Source organism: Oncorhynchus kisutch, linkage group LG11 (genome assembly GCF_002021735.2).
Source record: "Oncorhynchus kisutch isolate 150728-3 linkage group LG11, Okis_V2, whole genome shotgun sequence".
Classification (NCBI taxonomy): Eukaryota; Metazoa; Chordata; class Actinopteri; order Salmoniformes; family Salmonidae; genus Oncorhynchus; species Oncorhynchus kisutch.
The window spans coordinates 89,993,690-90,014,848 of NC_034184.2; the positions used below are offsets into that span (position 1 = coordinate 89,993,690).

Below are 21,159 nucleotides of genomic sequence, written 5' to 3' on the forward strand. Positions count from 1 at the left end.
TGAGTTAGTAACATTATTGCTAGAGTGTGTTAGTGAATCACTTACTACAGTAATCTGAGAGATAGATGCAACATCGCCCAGGTTTTGTTTCATTTCCTCATAGGAGGAGCCTCCCTGTTGAGAAGAGAAGATCCACTAGTCTGTTAACACCAGTCTGTTAACACCAGTCTGTAAACACCAGTCTGTTAACACCAGTCTGTAAACACCAGTCTGTTAACACCAGTCTGTTAACACCAGTCTGTTAACAACAGTTTGGTAACACCAGTTTGGTAACAACAGTTTGGTAACACCAGTTTGGTAACACCAATCTGTAAACACCAGTCTGTAAACACCAGTCTGTAAACACCAGTCTGTTAACAACAGTTTGGTAACACCAGTTTGGTAACACCAGTTTGGTAACACCAGTTTGGTAACACCAGTTTGGTAACAACAGTTTGGTAACACCAGTTTGGTAACACCAGTTTGGTAACACCAGTTTGGTATCACCGGTCTGTGATCTTCATGTTAAGAATCATAAATACATTTATTCAAACTCTACCTGACAGTAAATAGATGCACAGAACACACTAACAAACACAGATTGACTCGAGTCTCCACCTCTTCCCCTAATAAATTCAATTAACTTTGCTGAAGTTACTCAATAAAACACATCCAGTCCCATTTGTAGCAGTGCATCCCGTTTTCCCTCTAGCGGTGATGGCTGGTGTCCCAGATCTACTCACGCTCCACTTCTGAGGGTCCCATGCGTTGAACCATCCGGTGAAGGTCAGTGGCTCGTAGCCCTGTTTGACAGAGATGATGGGTGTGTCAGGGTCCCGCCCCGCTGGGTGGGTCCTCAGGTACTCTAGAGCACTGTTACACGCTTCCTTGGTCTCATATTCGTTGGCAGACCTGCCAATCCACAGGAAGATCTGACGGGATTGGACAAATATGGAGTCGGGGTTATTCAGTGGTAATGATGGTATGGTTCCCCTGAAGTGAACTGTGCTCTACATGAGAACTACATGATACTTGCTTCATCTCTGTTTAAACATCAACTACTGGAATCACATGTTACCAGAGGATTGGACTGAGCCCAGGGACCAAGACCCTGGTAACCGTGGCAATGACCTCTCACCTATTCCCCGGTAACTATAGTGATGACCCCTGAACCCTAACCTCCTCTCAGATAACCATAGTGATGACCCTTGACCCCTCATCTCCTCCCAGGTAACCAAAGTGATTACCCCTGACCCTTCACCTCCTCCCAGGTAACTATAGTCATGGCCCCTGACCCCTCACCTTCCAGGTAACTATAGTCATGGCCCCTGACCCCTTACCTCCTCCCAGGTAACTATAGTCATAGCCCCTGACCCCTTACCTCCTTCCAGGTAACTATAGTCATGGCCCCTGACCCCTTACCTCCTCCCAGGTAACAATAGTCATAGCCCCTGACCCCTCACCTCCTCCGAGGTAACCAAAGTGATGACCCCTGACCCCTCACCTCCTCCCAGGTGTCTAGCAGCATGACATCATCCTGGTCCAGGTCCTCCTGAGTCAAGTCCTCCACCTCTGTCATCCTGAACCGACCAGTCTGATTGGAGCATTCAAACAACCGAGGGCTGTGGGGAGTCTCCTCCTTCTGCAGTCTGATAGACAGGATGTGACGTCACAAAGTCACATGACAGCATTTGATGTCACAGAGTCAAATGACATGTTCAGACCGATAGATCTACCAATAGCAGGATTATATCTAAAGATATTGCAATAGGGACCTGAACATGAAAAATCTAGACACTAGTTCAAATGTAATTCTAGTTGTAGTTTCATCCTATATATAGTGTCATCCTAGTTCTAATTCTACTGTCATCCTAATTCTAGCTTCATGCTAGTTCTATTATCAGGCTAGTTCTAGTGCCATCCTAGTTCTAGTGTCATCCTAGTTCTAGTGCCATCCTAGTTCTAGTGCCATCCTAGTTCTAGTGTCATCCTAGTTCTAGTGCCATCCTAGTTCCCATATCATCCTAGTTCTAGTGCCATCCTAGTTCTAGTGTCATCCTAGTTCTAGTGCCATCCTAGTTCTAGTGTCATCCTAGTTCTAGTGCCATCCTAGTTCTAGTGCCATCCTAGTTCTAGTGTCATCCTAGTTCCCATATCATCCTAGTTCTAGTGCCATCCTAGTTCTAGTGTCATCCTAGTTCTAGTGCCATCCTAGTTCTAGTGCCATCCTAGTTCTAGTGTCATCCTAGTTCCCATATCATCCTAGTTCTAGTGCCATCCTAGTTCTAGTGTCATCCTAGTTCTAGTGCCATCCTAGTTCTAGTGCCATCCTAGTTCTAGTGTCATCCTAGTTCTAGTGCCATCCTAGTTCTAGTGTCATCCTAGTTCTAGTTTCATCCTAGTTCTAGTGTCATCCTAGTTCTAGTGTCATCCTAGTTCTATTGTCATCCTAGTTCTAGTGTCATCCTAGTTCTATTGTCATCCTAGTTCTAGTGTCATCCTTGTTCCAGTGTCATCCTTGTTCCAGTGTCATCCTTGTTCTAGTGTCATCCTAGTATCATCGTAGTATCATCGTAGTATCATCCTAGTATCATCCTAGTATCATCCTAGTTCTAGTGTCATCCTTGTTCTAGTATCATCGTAGTTATAGTTCTATTATCATTTATTTTTTCAAATCAAATTGTATTTGTCACATGCTCAGAATACAACAGATGTAGACCTTATTGTGAAATGTTTACTTACAACCCCTTAACCAACAATGTTTTAAGAAGTTCAGAAGGAAAACGTGTTAAGTAAAAAAAATAGATAATAAAAAAAAGAAGAAAATAAAAGTAATTAAATATCAGCATTAAAATAAAATGAGCAATAGTGAGGCTACATAGAGTGGGTACCAGTACAGAGTCAATGTGCTGGGTCACCGGTTTGTCGAGGTAATTGAGGTAATACATACATGTAGGTAAAGTTAAAGTGACCTTATAGTATCATCCTAGGTCTAGTGTCATTCTAGTTCTATTATCATCAGTCTGTTTGTACCGTGTCATCAGTGTGTGTGTACCGTGTCATCAATCTGTGTGTACCGTGTTATCAGTGTGTGTGTACCGTGTCATCAGTGTGTGTGTACCGTATCATCAGTGTGTGTGTACCGTGTCATCAGTGTGTGTGTACCGTGTCATCAGTGTGTGTGTACCGTGTCATCAGTCTGTGTGTACCGTGTCATCAGTCTGTGTGTACCGTGTCAGCAGTCTGTGTGTACCGTGTCATCAGTCTGTGTGTACCGTGTCATCAGTCTGTGTGTACCGTGTCAGCAGTGTGTGTGTACCGTGTCATCAGTCTGTGTGTACCGTGTCAGCAGTGTGTGTGTACCGTGTCATCAGTCTGTGTGTACCGTGTCAGCAGTGTGTGTGTACCTCTTGTCGCAGGCGTAAGGTGCCTTCCCTCCCAGAGCCACCCAGAACTCAGCAGGCTCCTGTCCCTCCATAACAACCTGTTTATCCTGCCTGGACAGAACGTCTGCCACTGCCTTTGCCATCTCTCTCTCATCACCACTACAACCCTGAGACAGAAGATGCAGGATACAGGCACATGTCACACACAATACAGATACATGAAAACTGATCCCTTCCCTCTGCTCTTTAAGTGAAGCCCGAGAAGCCGTTGTTTGGAGGATATATTGGCACGGGTGTAGTTAGGTCGGAGACAAAGTCGAGGACTGGAAAACCGTGCCAATATATCTATCAAACGCCGGCTTCAAGGGCATTTTCAGTTTTTTACAACGAGTGAACAACATATTCAAATAATTATTGGAATATTTTTATTAAAAACATTATTTTGCTGAATTTATTGACACTATTTCATCCTTCCACAATATATAGTCCCGATACAAATCTAGGGTTGCTACCTAAGCTGGCTGGTTGTTCGTTCTATTGGTTTGGTTACTAGAGATGAGACCCAATCGTTCAGTCTTTTTGTTCTGTATCTATGGATGCGACCCAGACGTTCATTCTACATGTTCGATTGCCATACTGGCTGGCAACGTTCGTATCCCTTGCTAACTAGCCAACTAACTTACAGTCACGTCAAAAAGTGCAGCCAGAATAACAACAAAGTAGCTGCATTTGCATTTGTTTAAGCAGTTTTCTAGTGACATTTATTTGGATACATCCATAACAATGAGGTGTGATTTCGCCTGGCATAAAAAATGTGCTCACTAGTCAAGACACTGTTGTTCAGAGGAGCTAGCCAACAACACAGCTAACACAATCACTTCAAACTGAAGCTGGACACTGTTGTTCAGAGGAGCTAGCCAACAACACAGCTAACACAATCACTTCAAACTGAAGCAGGAAAGACTGCAAACTGGCTGCACGTTATTGTGCTTTTCTTTTTATCAATTGCCATTCATATCTTTAAAAATGATGCCATCTGATTCATGATTTCGACTGGCTGAGAAACGCTGTCTGCCTGTCTGTTTGTCTCATCCCAACTCCTGACACGTTCATTACTGTGGAAGAGCTGGAGATCGAAATTGAATATTGAATATCCCGGTTTTGACCTTTGCCTGATTTTCTTGCTCCATTCCCACCTGCCTAACCATTCTGCCTGCCCTGCCCTGACCTCGAGCCTGCCTGACCATTCTGCCTGCCCTGCCCTGCCCTGCCCTGCCCTGCCCTGCCCTGCCCTGCCCTGCCCTGCCCTGCCCTGCCCTGACCTCGAGCCTGCCTGACCATTCTGCCTGCCCTGCCCTGACCACGAGCCTGCCTGACCATTTTGCCTGCCCTGCCCTGACCTCGAGCCTGCCTGACCATTCTGCCTGCCCTGCCCTGACCACGAGCCTGCCTGACCATTCTGCCTGCCCTGCCCTGACCTCGAGCCTGCCTGACCATTCTGCCTGCCCTGCCCTGACCACGAGCCTGCCTAACCATTCTGCCTGCCCTGCCCTGACCTCGAGCCTGCCTGACCATTCTGCCTGCCCTGCCCTGACCTCGAGCCTGCCTGACCATTCTGCCTGCCCTGCCCTGACCTCGAGCCTGCCTGACCATTCTGCCTGCCCTGACCACGAGCCTGCCTGACCATTCTGCCTGCCCTGCCCTGACCTCGAGCCTGCCTGACCATTCTGCCTGCCCTGCCCTGACCTCGAGCCTGCCTGACCATTCTGCCTGCCCTGCCCTGACCTCGAGCCTGCCTGACCATTCTGCCTGCCCTGCCCTGACCTCGAGCCTGCCTGACCATTCTGCCTGCCCTGCCCTGACCTCGAGCCTGCCTGCCCTGCCCTGACCTCGAGCCTGCCTGACCATTCTGCCTGCCCTGCCCTGACCATGGGCCTGCCTGACCATTCTGCCTGCCCTGCCCTGACCTCGAGCCTGCCTGACCATTCTCTAACTCTGAACTGGTTTTGACCTTTTGCCTGTCCACGACCATTCTCTTGCCTTCCCCTTTTGGATTGTTAATAAACATCTTGGAATCTAACCATCTGCCTCCTGTGTCTGCATCTGGGTCTCGCCTTGTGCCCTTATATCTCCACTGCTGGAATCTAAATGTTAGTCTAAAAGAAATGTGTAGTACCTTGCCGTACCACAGGTAACAGTGTAGTACCTTGCCGTACCACAGGTAACAGTGTAGTACCTTGCCGTACCACAGGTAACAGTGTAGTACCTTGCCGTACCACAGGTAACAGTGTAGTACCTTGCCTTACCACAGGTAACAGTATAGTACCTTGCCGTACCACAGGTAACAGTGTAGTACCCTGCCGTACCACAGGTAACAGTGTAGTACCTTGCCTTACCACAAGTAACAGTGTAGTACCTTGCCGTACCACAGGTAACAGTGTAGTACCTTGCCGTACCACAGGTAACAGTGTAGTACCTTGCCTTACCACAGGTAACAGTGTACTACCTTGCCGTACCACAGGTAACAGTGTAGTACCTTGCCTTACCACAGGTAACAGTGTAGTACCTTGCCTTACCACAAGTAACAGTGTAGTACCTTGCCGTACCACAGGTAACAGTGCAGTACCTTGCCGTACCACAGATAACAGTGTAGTACCTTGCCTTACCACAAGTAACAGTGTAGTACCTTGCCGTACCACAGGTAACAGTGTAGTACCTTGCCGTACCACAGGTAACAGTGTAGTACCTTGCCGTACCACAGGTAACAGTGTAGTACCTTGCCGTACCACAGGTAACAGTGTAGTACCTTGCCGTACCACAGGTAACAGTGTAGTACCTTGCCGTACCACAGGTAACAGTGTAGTACCTTGCCGTACCACAGGTAACAGTGTAGTACCTTGCCGTACCACAGGTAACAGTGTAGTACCTTGCCGTACCACAGGTAACAGTATAGTACCTTGCCGTACCACAGATAACAGTGTAGTACCTTGCCGTACCACAGGTAACAGTATAGTACCTTGCCGTACCACAGGTAACAGTGTAGTACCTTGCCGTACCACAGGTAACAGTGTAGTACCTTGCCGTACCACAGGTAACAGTGTAGTACCTTGCCGTACCACAGGTAACAGTGTAGTACCTTGCCGTACCACAGGTAACAGTATAGTACCTTGCCGTACCACAGGTAACAGTGTAGTACCTTGCCGTACCACAGGTAACAGTGTAGTACCTTGCCGTACCACAGGTAACAGTGCAGTACCTTGCCGTACCACAGGTAACAGTGTAGTACCTTGCCGTACCACAGGTAACAGTGTAGTACCTTGCCGTACCACAGGTAACAGTGTAGTACCTTGCCGTACCACAGGTAACAGTGTAGTACCTTGCCGTACCACAGGTAACAGTGTAGTACCTTGCCGTACCACAGGTAACAGTGTAGTACCTTGCCGTACCACAGGTAACAGTGTAGTACCTTGCCGTACCACAGGTAACAGTGTAGTACCTTGCCTTACCACAGGTAACAGTGTAGTACCTTGCCGTACCACAGGTAACAGTGTAGTACCTTGCCGTACCACAGGTAACAGTGTAGTACCTTGCCGTACCACAGGTAACAGTGTAGTACCTTGCCGTACCACAGGTAACAGTGTAGTACCTTGCCGTACCACAGGTAACAGTGTAGTACCTTGCCGTACCACAGGTAACAGTGTAGTACCTTGCCGTACCACAAGTAACAGTGTAGTACCTTGCCGTACCACAGGTAACAGTGTAGTACCTTGCCGTACCACAGGTAACAGTGTAGTACCTTGCCGTACCACAGGTAACAGTGCAGTACCTTGCCGTACCACAGGTAACAGTGCAGTACCTTGCCGTACCACAGGTAACAGTGCAGTACCTTGCCGTACCACAGGTAACAGTGTAGTAACTTGCCGTACCACAGGTAACAGTGTAGTACCTTGCCGTACCACAGGTAACAGTATAGTACCTTGCCGTACCACAGGTAACAGTATAGTACCTTGCCGTACCACAGGTAACAGTGCAGTACCTTGCCGTACCACAGGTAACAGTGCAGTACCTTGCCGTACCACAGGTAACAGTGTAGTACCTTGCCGTACCACAGGTAACAGTGTAGTACCTTGCCGTACCACAGGTAACAGTGTAGTACCTTGCCGTACCACAGGTAACAGTGTAGTACCTTGCCGTACCACAGGTAACAGTGTAGTACCTTGCCGTACCACAGGTAACAGTATAGTACCTTGCCGTACCACAGGTAACAGTATAGTACCTTGCCGTACCACAGGTAACAGTGCAGTACCTTGCCGTACCACAGGTAACAGTGCAGTACCTTGCCGTACCACAGGTAACAGTGTAGTACCTTGCCGTACCACAGGTAACAGTGTAGTACCTTGCCGTACCACAGGTAACAGTGTAGTACCTTGCCGTACCACAGGTAACAGTGTAGTACCTTGCCGTACCACAGGTAACAGTGTAGTACCTTGCCGTACCACAGGTAACAGTGTAGTACCTTGCCGTACCACAGGTAACAGTGTAGTACCTTGCCGTACCACAGGTAACAGTGTAGTACCTTGCCGTACCACAGGTAACAGTGTAGTACCTTGCCGTACCACAGGTAACAGTGTAGTACCTTGCCGTACCACAGGTAACAGTGTAGTACCTTGCCGTACCACAGGTAACAGTGTAGTGTAGTACCTTGCCGTACCACAGGTAACAGTGTAGTACCTTGCCGTACCACAGGTAACAGTGTAGTACCTTGCCGTACCACAGGTAACAGTGTAGTACCTTGCCGTACCACAGGTAACAGTGTAGTACCTTGCCGTACCACAGGTAACAGTGTAGTACCTTGCCGTACCACAGGTAACAGTGTAGTACCTTGCCGTACCACAGGTAACAGTGCAGTACCTTGCCGTACCACAGGTAACAGTATAGTACATTGCCGTACCACAGGTAACAGTGTAGTACCTTGCCGTACCACAGATAACAGTGTAGTACCTTGCCTTACCACAAGTAACAGTGTAGTACCTTGCCGTACCACAGGTAACAGTATAGTACATTGCCGTACCACAGGTAACAGTGTAGTACCTTGCCGTACCACAGATAACAGTGTAGTACCTTGCCTTACCACAAGTAACAGTGTAGTACCTTGCCGTACCACAGATAACAGTGTAGTACCTTGCCGTACCACAGGTAACAGTGTAGTACCTTGCCGTACCACAGGTAACAGTATAGTACCTTGCCGTACCACAGGTAACAGTGTAGTACCTTGCCGTACCACAGATAACAGTGTAGTACCTTGCCTTACCACAAGTAACAGTGTAGTACCTTGCCGTACCACAGATAACAGTGTAGTACCTTGCCGTACCACAGGTAACAGTGTAGTACCTTGCCGTACCACAGGTAACAGTATAGTACCTTGCCGTACCACAGGTAACAGTATAGTACCTTGCCGTACCACAGGTAACAGTGTAGTACCTTGCCGTACCACAGATAACAGTGTAGTACCTTGCCTTACCACAAGTAACAGTGTAGTACCTTGCCGTACCACAGATAACAGTGTAGTACCTTGCCGTACCACAGGTAACAGTGTAGTACCTTGCCGTACCACAGGTAACAGTGTAGTACCTTGCCGTACCACAGGTAACAGTGTAGTACCTTGCCGTACCACAGGTAACAGTATAGTACCTTGCCGTACCACAGGTAACAGTATAGTACCTTGCCGTACCACAGGTAACAGTATAGTACCTTGCCGTACCACAGGTAACAGTATAGTACCTTGCCGTACCACAGGTAAATCGTGTGGTCAGTTTTTAGCAGGAACACATCATTGGTGTTGAGTGATGAGGAGCGGGCTGGGACCTCAGTAGCCCTGGTGTTCATCTCATGAGTCCCTCGAACCTGGAACAGTCTGGCTCCCGGGCCTGGGTTAGTCACCCCCGCTCTGCCTGTACCACCCTGAACTCACACACACACACACACACACACAAAATCATCTTAAAGGGATAATTTATCCAAAATCTACATTTGGGTGACATGTCCCTTTCCTTGAGTTTTGTCTGAAATGGTGACAGAATCCACAATAATCCAGCATGTTAGCTTCATCACATTTCATCAGTGGTTCCAGGAGAAACAACGTTAGCAAAGCTGCACTGCAAGCAGAAACGTCCTCAAGAAACACTCCAAACTAAGATGGGTAGTTGGTGGCGTCAGCAGGGATTTCTGTTTACTACTAAAGTACTCGCTGGAATTTGGTTGCTCAGAACTGGAGGGATTTCCTCATGTAGCAGAGAGCAGAGAGCAGAGAGCAGAGAGCATCTTCATGGGTCTTCCAGTGAGGACATTGTTGACCTGGGGCACTTCGACATGGTTTGCTTTCCAGATGTGAACTATACTGACCAGTAAACATAGGAAGTATCAGAGCATTCGACCATTAAAAGACAACAAGATTCCCACGGTGAAGAAAACACGGACGGGTTCTTCACAATTATGGACTCTACCCAATTTAGTTTGAAGCGTTTTTGAGGAAGTTTCAGCTTGCAATGCAGCTTTGCTAATGTCGGTTCTCCTGGAACCACTGATGAAATCTAGTGATGCTAACATGCTAACTTCAGGCTGTAGACAGAAGTAAATCATGGATTATTATGGATTATGTCACCATGGACCTTCAGATTAAACTCAAGGAAAGGGACATTTCACTCAAATTTAGATTTTGGATGAACTATCTCTTTAAGATGAAGGACCATGTCACCAGATGAAAGATGATCTCACCTCAAAGATGATGAGTTTTCCTTTAAAGATGGCCAGGAAGTGACGCGGCTCTTTTCCCATGACCACCCTGACTTGGACCGGCACTCCGCTGTACTTGTTGTCCATGGCAACGGCCTGATAGGCACACGATGTGATCTCATCCTGAGTAGCATGGCGACCCTGCACCGTAAACCAAGACACACGTCAGTCACACACACCCAGCACAACACGCAGGTTAATTAACTAGTGTGGGAGAAATTAGGTACATATATGGATAAATATACTGTGCTATATAAAAGAGGGATGCATTTGCCATTCTGGTAAGGTACATTGTCTATTGTATAGGACAGGAAGCCAGAGTGGGGCCATGGGAGAGGGCAACACATAGACGCCTAGGGCAGCTGGACATACAAAGGTCAGAGGTTGTCTAAGGAGGGGGTCAGCCAAATGACCAACTGATGGATTACAGATATCAGTCACATCACAGGAGAGACACAAGTCTGTTTGATCTTATACAACCATATGAAGAGAAGGCGACCAGAACAGCTAGGCACCCTAAAGCTAAAGGAGATGAAAGACACCAAAAGGGACACATGGAGTTAATTACAGGGTCTGGACACAGGCCACAGGAAATGGGGATGTATATTATCTTTAGGTCAAAGGAAGGGTCTTGTCACCATTAGGATCTAATGGAAAGCAGATGTGGGCATTATTGGGCTGAACAAGCAGAATGCACGGATTGGGATGTAACTTAATTTGCATATGGGAGGGACTTATACGGTAGGTGTATAACTCAGAGCGAGGGCTATGAAAAAGTGTGTGAGTTCCGCGGACTGCTCCGGCTTAAGATACTGTTGTATTAAAAGTCTACATTGATTTTCACAAAGTTCCTGGGTGTGTCATATTTGAACCGATTTGCCACTACACTAGTCACTGACTAGTCTCAGCTTCTAGTGTTTAATTAACTATACACTGACTAGTATCAGCTTCTAGTGTTTAATTAACTATACACTGACTAGCCTCAGCTTCTAGTGTTTAATTAACTATACACTAACTAGTCTCAGCTTCTAGTGTTTAATTAACTATACACTAACTAGTCTCAGCTTCTAGTGTTTAATTAACTATACACTGACTAGCCTCAGGAGCACAGACTATCAACGTTGACCAACACTATAATGCTGAAACTCAAGGCATTATATCCACTAAAGAAGACATGGTCTGAACCTGTTGTTGTCAGTGTCTTACCTGCCACATGTAGAGTATGTACTGCAGCTTGCTAGCTCTCTTGTAGGTGTAGAGCACCAGGTAACAGTCTCCTCCGTAGAACTGACCGAACGAGCTGGGGTGGAGCTCTCTCAACTCCAGGTCCTCTATACGCCAGATCTGGATAAAGACCATTGCAAGTTTAAGTAAGTAATTGTGGGAGTAGGTGTTTGGTATTTTTGTTATTTTATTTGGATCCCCATTAGCTGTTGCAAAAGCAGAGTCCACACAGAACATGAAACATGACATAATACAGAGCATAAATAGACAAGAACAGCTCAAGGACAGAACTATATACATTTAAAACATCACACGTCCATATCAATGCATACACACAAACTATCTGGGTCAAATGGGGGAGAGGAGTTGTACCGTGAGGTGTTGCTTTATCTGTTTTTTGAAACCAGGTTTGCTGTTTATTTGAGCGATATAAGATGGAAGGAAGTTCCATGCAAAAGGTCTCTATATAATACTGTACGCTTTCTTGAATTTGTTCTGGATTTGGGGACTATGAAAAGACCCCTGGTGGCATGTCTGGTGGGGTAAGTGTGTGTGTCAGAGCTGTGTGTAAGTTGACAATGCAAACAATTTGGGATTTTCAAAACATGAATGTTTCTTATAAAATTAAGAAGTAATGCAGTCAGTCTCTCCTCAACTCTGAGCCAAGAGACACTGGCATGCATAGTATGTATATCAGCCCTCTGAATACAATGAAGAACAGAACGTGGTGCTCTGTTCTGGGCCACCTGCAGCTTAACTAGGTCTTTCCTTGCAGCAGTCGACCACACGACTGGACAATAATCAAGATTAGACTAAACTAGAGCCTGCAGGACTTTACAACCATTGAATCTATATGTTTTGACCATGACAGTTTACAATCTAAGGTAACGCCAAGGAATTAAGTCTCCTCACCTTGTTCAACAGCCACACCATTCATTACCAGATACAGCTGAGGTCTAGAACTTAGGGAATGATTTGTACCAAATACAATGTTCATATTTTAAAGATTTTCAGGACCAGTTTATTACTGGCCACCCATGCCAAAACAGACTCAAACCTTTGTTAAGGGTTTTAGTGATTTCATTAGCTGTGGTTGCTGATGTGTATATGGTTGAGTCATCAGCATACATGGACACACATGCTTTGTTTAATGCCAGTGGCAGGTCATTGGTAAAAATAGAAAAGAGTAGAGGGCCTAGAGAGCTGCCCTGCAGTACACCACACTTTGTAGGTCTGCTGTTAGAATCAGTAAAGGCCGCTTTACTTCCCTCCAGGACAAAGACTTTCCTCAGATTAAAGATATGACAGATAGGAGTGGCTATAGAGTCAGCTACCATCCTCAGTAACTTTCCATCTAAGTGGTCAATGTCAGGAGGTTTGTCATTATTGATCGATAACAATACTTTTTTCCACCTCTCTCTCACTAACTTTACAAAATTCAAACTTGCAATGCTTTTCTTTCATTATTAGTTATTTTATGCATGAATATGATGGCTCACTGTTTGTTGTTGGCATTTCCTGCCTAAGTTTGCCCACTTTGACTGTGAAGTAATCATTAAAATAACTGTCAACATCAAATGGTTTTGTGATGAATAAGTATCTGATTGGATGAAAGATGGAGTTGTATTTGTCTTTCTGACCTTCATTTCATTTACAGTACGTTTTTTTTACAGTACATTTTTTTCCCATCATTCTTTATTTCATTGATCTTGGCTTCACAATACAGTTTCTTCTCATTTTTTGTTAAATTCAGTCACATAATTTCTCAATTTGCAGTAAGTCAGCCAGTCAGATGTACAGCCAGACTTATCAGCCACTCCTTTTGCTCCATCTCTTTCAACCATACAGTTTTTAAATTCCTCATCAAACCATGAAGCCTTAACAGTTATAACGGTCAGTTTCTTAACATGTCCATGTTTATCAATAAATGGAAGAAGCAATTTCAGAAATCCTCATTAATCACATCAGAACAACAATTTTATTTTACATTGTCCACATAAGAGTCACAGCTAAATCTTTTGTATGATCTCTTATACATTATTTTAGGCCCAGCTTTTGGAACTTTGGCTTTCCTGGATAAAGCCACTATATTGTGATCACTGCATCCAATGGGTTCAGATACAGCTTCAGAACAAAGTGCTACAGTATTAGTAAACATGTGATCAATACACATGGATGATCTTGTTCCTGTAGTGTTTGTAAACACCCTGGTAGTTTGATTAATAACCTGAACCAGATTACAGGCACTGGTTACAGTGAGAAGCTTCCTGTTGAGTGGGTTGATTAATAACCTGAACCAGATTACAGACACTGGTTACAGTGAGAAGCTTCCTCTTGAGCGGACAGCTTGATGAAAACCAGTCAATATTCAGGTCCCCAAGAAAGTAGACCTCTCTGTTTACATCACATACACTATCAAGCATTTCAAACACATTACTTAGACACTGACTGTTAGCACTTGGTGGCCTATAGCAACACCCCTAAAGAAAAGGCTTTAGATGAGGCAACCACTTCATTAACACTTGACATAAGATCTTCTCTAAGCATTACAGGGATATGGCTCTGAACATATACAGCAACACCTCCCCCATAAGCATTACAGGGATATGGCTCTGAACATATACAGCAACACCTCCCCCATAAGCATTACAGGGATATGGCTCTGAACATATACAGCAACACCTCCCCCATAAGCATTACAGGGATATGGCTCTGAACATATACAGCAACACCTCCCCAATAAGCATTACAGGGATATGGCTCTGAACATATACAGCAACACCTCCCCCATAAGCATTACAGGGATATGGCTCTGAACATATACAGCAACACCTCCCCCATAAGCATTACAGGGATATGGCTCTGAACATATACAGCAACACCTCCCCCATAAGCATTACAGGGATATGGCTCTGAACATATACAGCAACACCTCCCCCATAAGCATTACAGGGATATGGCTCTGAACATATACAGCAACACCTCCCCCATAAGCATTACAGGGATATGGCTCTGAACATATACAGCAACACCTCCCCCATAAGCATTTCTGTCTCTTCTATAGATGTTATGTCCTTGTTACTGCTGTATTGTCAAATGAATTATCTAAGTGAGTCTCAGAAATGGTTTAATATATGAATGTTATCTGATGTTAGCAAGTTATTGATTTCATGAACCTTATTTCTAAGGCTACATATATTAATGTGGGCTATTTTCAGCCCTTTCCTGGGTAGCTGATCAGAGATAGACATAATATTGAAAAGAGGAAACAAAGCAAGATAAAAACTATACATTCAGCCATCCATTAATCAGTTGGTGTGTGTGCGTGTGTGGGCTGCAGAGTTCAAGCTACGAACCCATAGGCTTAGCTCATTTATCCCTTCCAGGCTTGTCGGAGGGAGGGTGAGCAATGAGCCTGTCATAGCGGATGTAAGAAATGCCCCCATGCGTTCTGGCAGCTTTTATGATTGGGACAAGTTCTTTCCTCTTCTGGCGCACAGCTTAAGGATATTCCTCATTGAGGAAGATATACAGTACCAGTCAAAAGTGTTGACAAACCTACTCATTCAAGAGTTTTTCTTGATTTCTTTTACTATTTTCTACATTGTTCAATACTAGTGAAGACTGAAAATCTACGAAATAACACATATGGAATCCTGTATTAACCAAAAAAGTGTTAAACAAATCCAAATATATTTTATATTTGAGATTCTTCAAAGTAGCCACCCTTTGCCATGATGACAGCTTTGAACACTCTTGGCATTCTCTCAACCAGCTTCATGAGGTAGTCACCTGACATGCATTTCAATTAACAGGTGTGCCTTGTCCACATAAGTTGAATTACATTCAACTTATGTTGTCCACATAAGTTGAATTACATTTATTTCCTTCTTAATGCGTTTGAGCCAATCAGTTGTGTTGTGACAAGGTAGGGGTGGCATACAGACGTTAGCCCTATTTGTTAAAAGACCAAGTCCATATTATGGCAAGTAACAAGTAAGCAAAGAGAAACAACAGTCCATCATTACTTTAAGACATGAAGGTCAGTCAATACGGAACATTTCAAGAACTTTGAAAATTTCTTCAAGTGCAGTCGCAAAAACCATCAAGAGCTATGATGAAACTGGCTCTCATGACGACCACCACAGGAGAGGAAGTCCCAGAGTTACCTCTGCTGTGGAGGATAAGTTAATTAGAGTTAACTGCAATCAGATTGCAGCCCAAATAAATGCTTCACAGAGTTCAAGTAACAGACACATCTCAACATCAACTGTTCAGAGAAGACTGAGTGAATCAGGCCTTCATGGTTGAATTGCTGCAAAGAAACCACTACTAAAGGACACCAATAATAAGAAGAGACACGGGCAAAGAATATTAGACTGGTGGAAATCTGTCCTTTAGTTTGATGAATCCAAATTTGAGATTGTTGGTTCCAACCACTTTGTCTTTGTGAGACGCAGAGTAGGTGAACGGTGGTGGTGTGGGTGTGCTTTGCTGGTGACACTGTCAGTGATTTATTTAGAATTCAAGGCACACTTTACCAGCATGGCTACCACAGCATTCTACAGCGATACACCATCCCATCTGGTTTGCGCTTAGTGGGACTATCATTTGTTTTTCAACAAGACAATTACCCAAAACACACCTCCAGGCTGTGTAAGGGATATTTGACCAAGGAGAGTGATGAGGTGCTGCATCAGATGACCTGGCCTCCACAATCACCCGACCTCAACCCAGTCGAGATGGTTTGGGATGAGTTTGACCGCAGGGTGAAAGAAAAGTAGCCAACAAGTGCTCAGCATATGTGGGAACTCATTCAAGAAAAGCATTCCTCATGAAGCTTGTTGACATAATGACAAGTGTGCAAGCTGTTATCAAGGTGAAGGGTGGCTACTTTGAAGAATATAAAATATAAAATATAAAGCATATTTTGATTTGTTTGACACTTTTTTGGTTGCTACATGATTCCATATGTGTTTCATAGTTTTGATGTTTTTACAATTATTTTACAATGTAGAAAATAGTAAAAATAAATGAAATTCCTTGAATGAGTAGGTGTGTCCTAACTTTCGACTGGTACTGTACGTTCCTCTCAAGTTCTTGGCTCTTTCCAGAACAGCTGTCTTGTCCTTGAACTCAGGAACTTGACTATTATCGGCCTTGGCTTGTCAGGTGGGTTTTCCAGTCCTGTGGGCGTCTTTACCTTAATCTTCCTGTGGTCCATCTTCAATTTCTCAAAGATCATTTCCCTCACTTTGTCCTCAATTCCATCGACAACCATATTATTCTGCCTTATTTGTCCCTCGAGACAGTCTGATTTATCCTTCATTGTTATCATGGATTCACACACAGAACTGATGTCCTCTCACAATGACTTACAGATTGCTATCATTTGTTGTTCTCCTGTTTCTACTCATCGAGGTGACCCTGGGAGAACTGCAAGCTGTTCTTCATGTCCAGGACCTCTCTGGTCAGGTCCATTATCTTATTAGTTGACTCCACCAGTATTTGGACAAAACACTTGGAGTTATTTTCTTTTTGTTGTAACAACTGCTTGTAGAACAATTTTTTGTTCATTTAAAAGATAATTCACGTGTGATAGAGAGACACCACTCTCCTCAACGGTACTCTCGTCAGCTCTGGTCTTTGTCATGGTAGCTAGAGAGACACCACTGTCCTCAACGGTACTCTCGTCGGCTCTGGTCTTTGTCAAGGTAGCTAGCAACGTAGGTTACACTGTTACTCCTCGCAGTTCCAGACAGGGCAGGTCACAGGGAAGATTGAAAACAACAAACAGCAGGGATCTAGACAGCCATAAACCAAGGACAATCCGCGGTCCCAGCCACAATGGCTAACCTCATCGTGGGCTGCGTTCCAGAGAAAACCTTGCTAGCTTGACAGGCCAAATAGCTCCTGAAACTCGGCCTTGGTTGGCAGGATCCCTTATTTGAATATCCGTTTAGTTTCCGTCAGTTTTCAGACCTGATTTGCTAGTTTTTATTTAGTTTTAGTTGTATAAAAATATTTCTATTTGGTTTTTAAATGATTTAGTTTTAGTTTTAGTGTTCGGACAGAAAGCACGTGTGGGAGGCTAGGAGACATTTGGATTGTATAGTTTATATAGTTCAAACAACTTTAACACCTGTCCAATGTGTTTTAACATTTCAACATTAGTACTACATGTAAGGAGAATCAAGTTAGCTACCTAGTAATTTATGTTTGAAACTTCGCCCTCTCCTGGCAGCATATATTTCACATATTTAGTTGCTTGAAATCCCCCAAAAGATTGAAAACTCAATTGAAAACAATATTAGATGTTTGCCCAAATTAAAAGATAACAAGTAATAGCCTTGGTGTGTCTCACCTGAACCTGTCCAGAGGCGTCATCCACCATGCGTTGCTGTGCTGCCAGTTCAGGACGAGCATGAAGCTCCATCACATCAAACTTCACCTGCTCAACCTTAGCTACAGGACAGGACACAATGGTGTTGAGATGGAACAAAAAAGCTGCATCTATGACCAGGGTGGTAGTATTTACAGTGTACAGAAGTTGCTCATTGTAAAGAATTAGTTGTTTAGTTACATATCATCTTTGTTTCATGCAGCTGGTTACAGCACCTTCAGAAAGTCTTCATACCCCTTTAATTATTGCACATTTTGTTGTGTTACAGCCTGAATTTAAAATTTATTAAATATATTTTTTCTCTCACCCATCTACACAACAATAAGTGCATTTGTCCGGGAGTGTGTGTGCAGGACACAGGAATAGCAATTCTTACACTATTGTTCTAAATTCAATCACCTTCTTCATCCTCATCATTCAGTTCATTGAAATTAAATTTTGAAGTCGTGCACAATTATCAGTTTCTATTTAGGTTTATGTCGCCCATTCATTGTCAGTTAGAGACACAGTAGGACCCAAAAGCATAACCAGTGCTCTAACTCCCCCTTGTGGTGGTCTGGAGCAATGAAGTAGTGACACAGGGTGCCGTACTAAACCACAAATTACCTCTAAGTCCCGCAAAACATTTAGTTGAGCAACCACTGTACCTATCTTGGCTAGTAAATAGTTACATATATTGGTTAGTTAATATCTTGTTTAGTGAATAATAGTAGTTACCTAACTGAGTTAGTAGTAGTTACCTATATTGGGTAGTTAAACATATTTACCTACTTAGTTAGTTAGTTAGTAGTTACCTATCTTGGATTGTTAATAGTAGTTGTTATTGTTTTGTTTAGTTAATAGTAGTTACCATGACTGTAGATTAGAGTAGTAGTTACATATAATGGTTAGTTAATAGCCGTTACCTATCTTGTTTAGTTAGTAGTAGTTACCGATCTTGTTTAGTTAGTAGTCATTACCTATATGGTTTAGTTAGTAGTAGTTCCCTATGCTAGTTAGTTAGTAGTCATTACCTTTCTTGTTTAATTAGTAGTAGTTACCTATCTTGTTTAGTTAGTAGTCATTACCTTTCTTGTTAACTTAGTAGTAGTTATCTATCTTGGCTAGTTAATACTAGTTATCTATCTTGGCTAGTTAATAGTAGTTATCTATCTTGGCTAGTTAATAGTAGTTATATATCTTGGCTAGTTAATAGCCGTTACCTATCTTGGTTAGTTAAGAGTAGTTACCTATCTTGTTTAGTTAGTAGTCATTACCTATCTTGTTTAGTTAGTAGTAGTTCCCTATGCTGGTTAGTTAGTAGTCATTACCTTTCTTGTTTAGTTAGTAGTAGTTACCTATTTTGTTTAGTTAGTAGTCATTACCTTTCTTGTTTAGTTAGTACTCGTTACCTATCTTGGCTAGTTAATAGCCATTACCTATCTTGGTTAGTTAGTAGTTACCTATCTTGATTAGTTAGTAGTCGTTGCCTATCTTGGTTAGTTAATAGCAGTTACCTGGCATGGTTAGTTAGTAGTTATCTATCTTGGTTAGTTAGTAGTCATTACCTATCTTGGTTAGTTAGTAGTTACCTATCTTGGTTAGTTAGTAGTCATTACCTATCTTGTTAGTTAATAGCAGTTACCTGTCTTGGTTAGTTAGTAGTTACCTATCTTGGTTAGTTAGTAGTCATTACCTATCTTGTTTAGTTAGTAGACGTTACATATCTTGGTTAGTTAATAGTAGTTACCTATCTTGTTTAGTTAGTAGCCGTTACATATCTTAGTTAGTTAATAGTAGTTACCTATCTTGTTTAGTTAGTAGCCGTTACATATCTTGGTTAGTTAATAGTAGTTACCTATCTTAGTTAGTTAATAGTAGTTAGCTATCTTGTTTAGTTAGTAACCGTTACATATCTTAGTTAGTTAATAGTAGTTACCTATCTTGTTTAGTTAGTAGCCGTTACATATCTTGGTTAGTTAATAGTAGTTACCTATTTTGTCTAGTTAATAATAGTTACCTATCTTGGTTAGTTAATAGTAGTTACCTATCTTGTTTAGTTAGTAGCCATTACATATCTTGGTTAGTTAATAGTAGTTACCTATCTTGTTTAGTTAGTAGCCGTTACATATCTTGGTTAGTTAATAGTAGTTACCTATCTTGTTTAGTTAGTAGCCGTTACATATCTTGGTTAGTTAATAGTAGTTACCTATCTTGTTTAGTTAGTAAACGTTACCTATCTTGGTTAGTTAATAGTAGTTACCTATCTTAGTTAGTTAAAACCTCTTGCTCCTACCTGAGACGCAGACGTCCCATCTAGACATCAAGGAAATGCAAATGTGTTACGCTACATGCTAATAGCACTCGTTAAAACTCAAACGTTCATTAAAATACACATGCAGGGTATCGAATTAAAGCTACACTCGTTGTGAATCCAGGCCACAAGTCAGATTTTTTAAATGCTTTTCGGCGAAAGCATGAGAAGCTATTATCTGATAGCATGTAACACCCCAAAAGACCCACCGGGGACGTAAACAAAATAATTAGCATAGTCGGCGCTACACAAAACGCACAAATAAAATATAAAACATTCATCACCTTTGACCATCTTCTTTGTTGGCACTCCTAGATGTCCCATAAACATCACTATTGGGTCTTTTTTTCGATTAAATCGGTCCATATATAGCCTAGATATCGATCTATGAAGACTGTGTGATCCAGGAAAAAATTGCGTTTTATAACGTAACGTCATTTTTTTAAATAAAAAAAGTAGACGATAAACTTTCACAAAACACTTCGAAATACCTTTGTAATGCAACGTTAGGTATTAGTAAACGTTAATAAGCGATCAAATTGATCACAAGGCGATGTATATTTTATAGCTGTACCTCTGGAAATGATGTCCGGATAAATCTCCACCAAAATATCCGGTCAGAGACCGGAAGAAATGTGATGCCTCGTGTCCGTTTGACAAAGAAACAATTCGTAGGCAAATGACAAGACTGTTGACATTGTGTGGAAGCTGTAGGTACTGCAACCTCTGCTCCATTTAATGTGGTTCACGTTTAACAATGGGTTCAAGTGGCGCATGGATATATTTTCCCATTTTCAGTGATCAGATTTTCCTGCGCTTTTCGATGAAACGCAGGTTCTGTTTTAGTCACAGCCGTGATTTAACCAGTTTTATAAAGGTCTGAGTATTTTCTATCCACACATACTAATCATATGCATATACTATATTCCTGGCATGAGTAGCAGGGCGCTGAAATGTTGCGCGATTTTTAACAGAATGTTCGAAAAAGTGAGGGGTAGGATGAAGAGGTTTTTAATAGTAGTTACCTATCTTGTTTAGTTAGTAGCCGTTACATATCTTAGTTAGTTAATAGTAGTTACCTA

At 43.0% G+C, this 21,159-nt stretch overlaps 1 protein-coding gene across 2 annotated transcripts in view; it reads right to left on the reverse strand.

Moving 5' to 3' along the window:
- The window catches only part of vill (villin-like), a 63,779-nt gene that overhangs the window by 4,990 nt on the left and 37,630 nt on the right, over positions 1 to 21,159 (reverse strand). For both annotated transcript variants that reach the window (XM_031836466.1, XM_031836467.1), the window contains exons 11-18: positions 17,746 to 17,846; positions 11,364 to 11,501; positions 10,140 to 10,298; positions 9,147 to 9,326; positions 3,387 to 3,532; positions 1,484 to 1,628; positions 723 to 911; positions 46 to 114 (exon numbers count right to left, since the gene is read on the reverse strand). In XM_031836466.1, the coding sequence (XP_031692326.1) occupies positions 46 to 114; positions 723 to 911; positions 1,484 to 1,628; positions 3,387 to 3,532; positions 9,147 to 9,326; positions 10,140 to 10,298; positions 11,364 to 11,501; positions 17,746 to 17,846 (1,127 nt within the window). The remainder of the gene's footprint in view (positions 1 to 45; positions 115 to 722; positions 912 to 1,483; positions 1,629 to 3,386; positions 3,533 to 9,146; positions 9,327 to 10,139; positions 10,299 to 11,363; positions 11,502 to 17,745; positions 17,847 to 21,159) is intronic.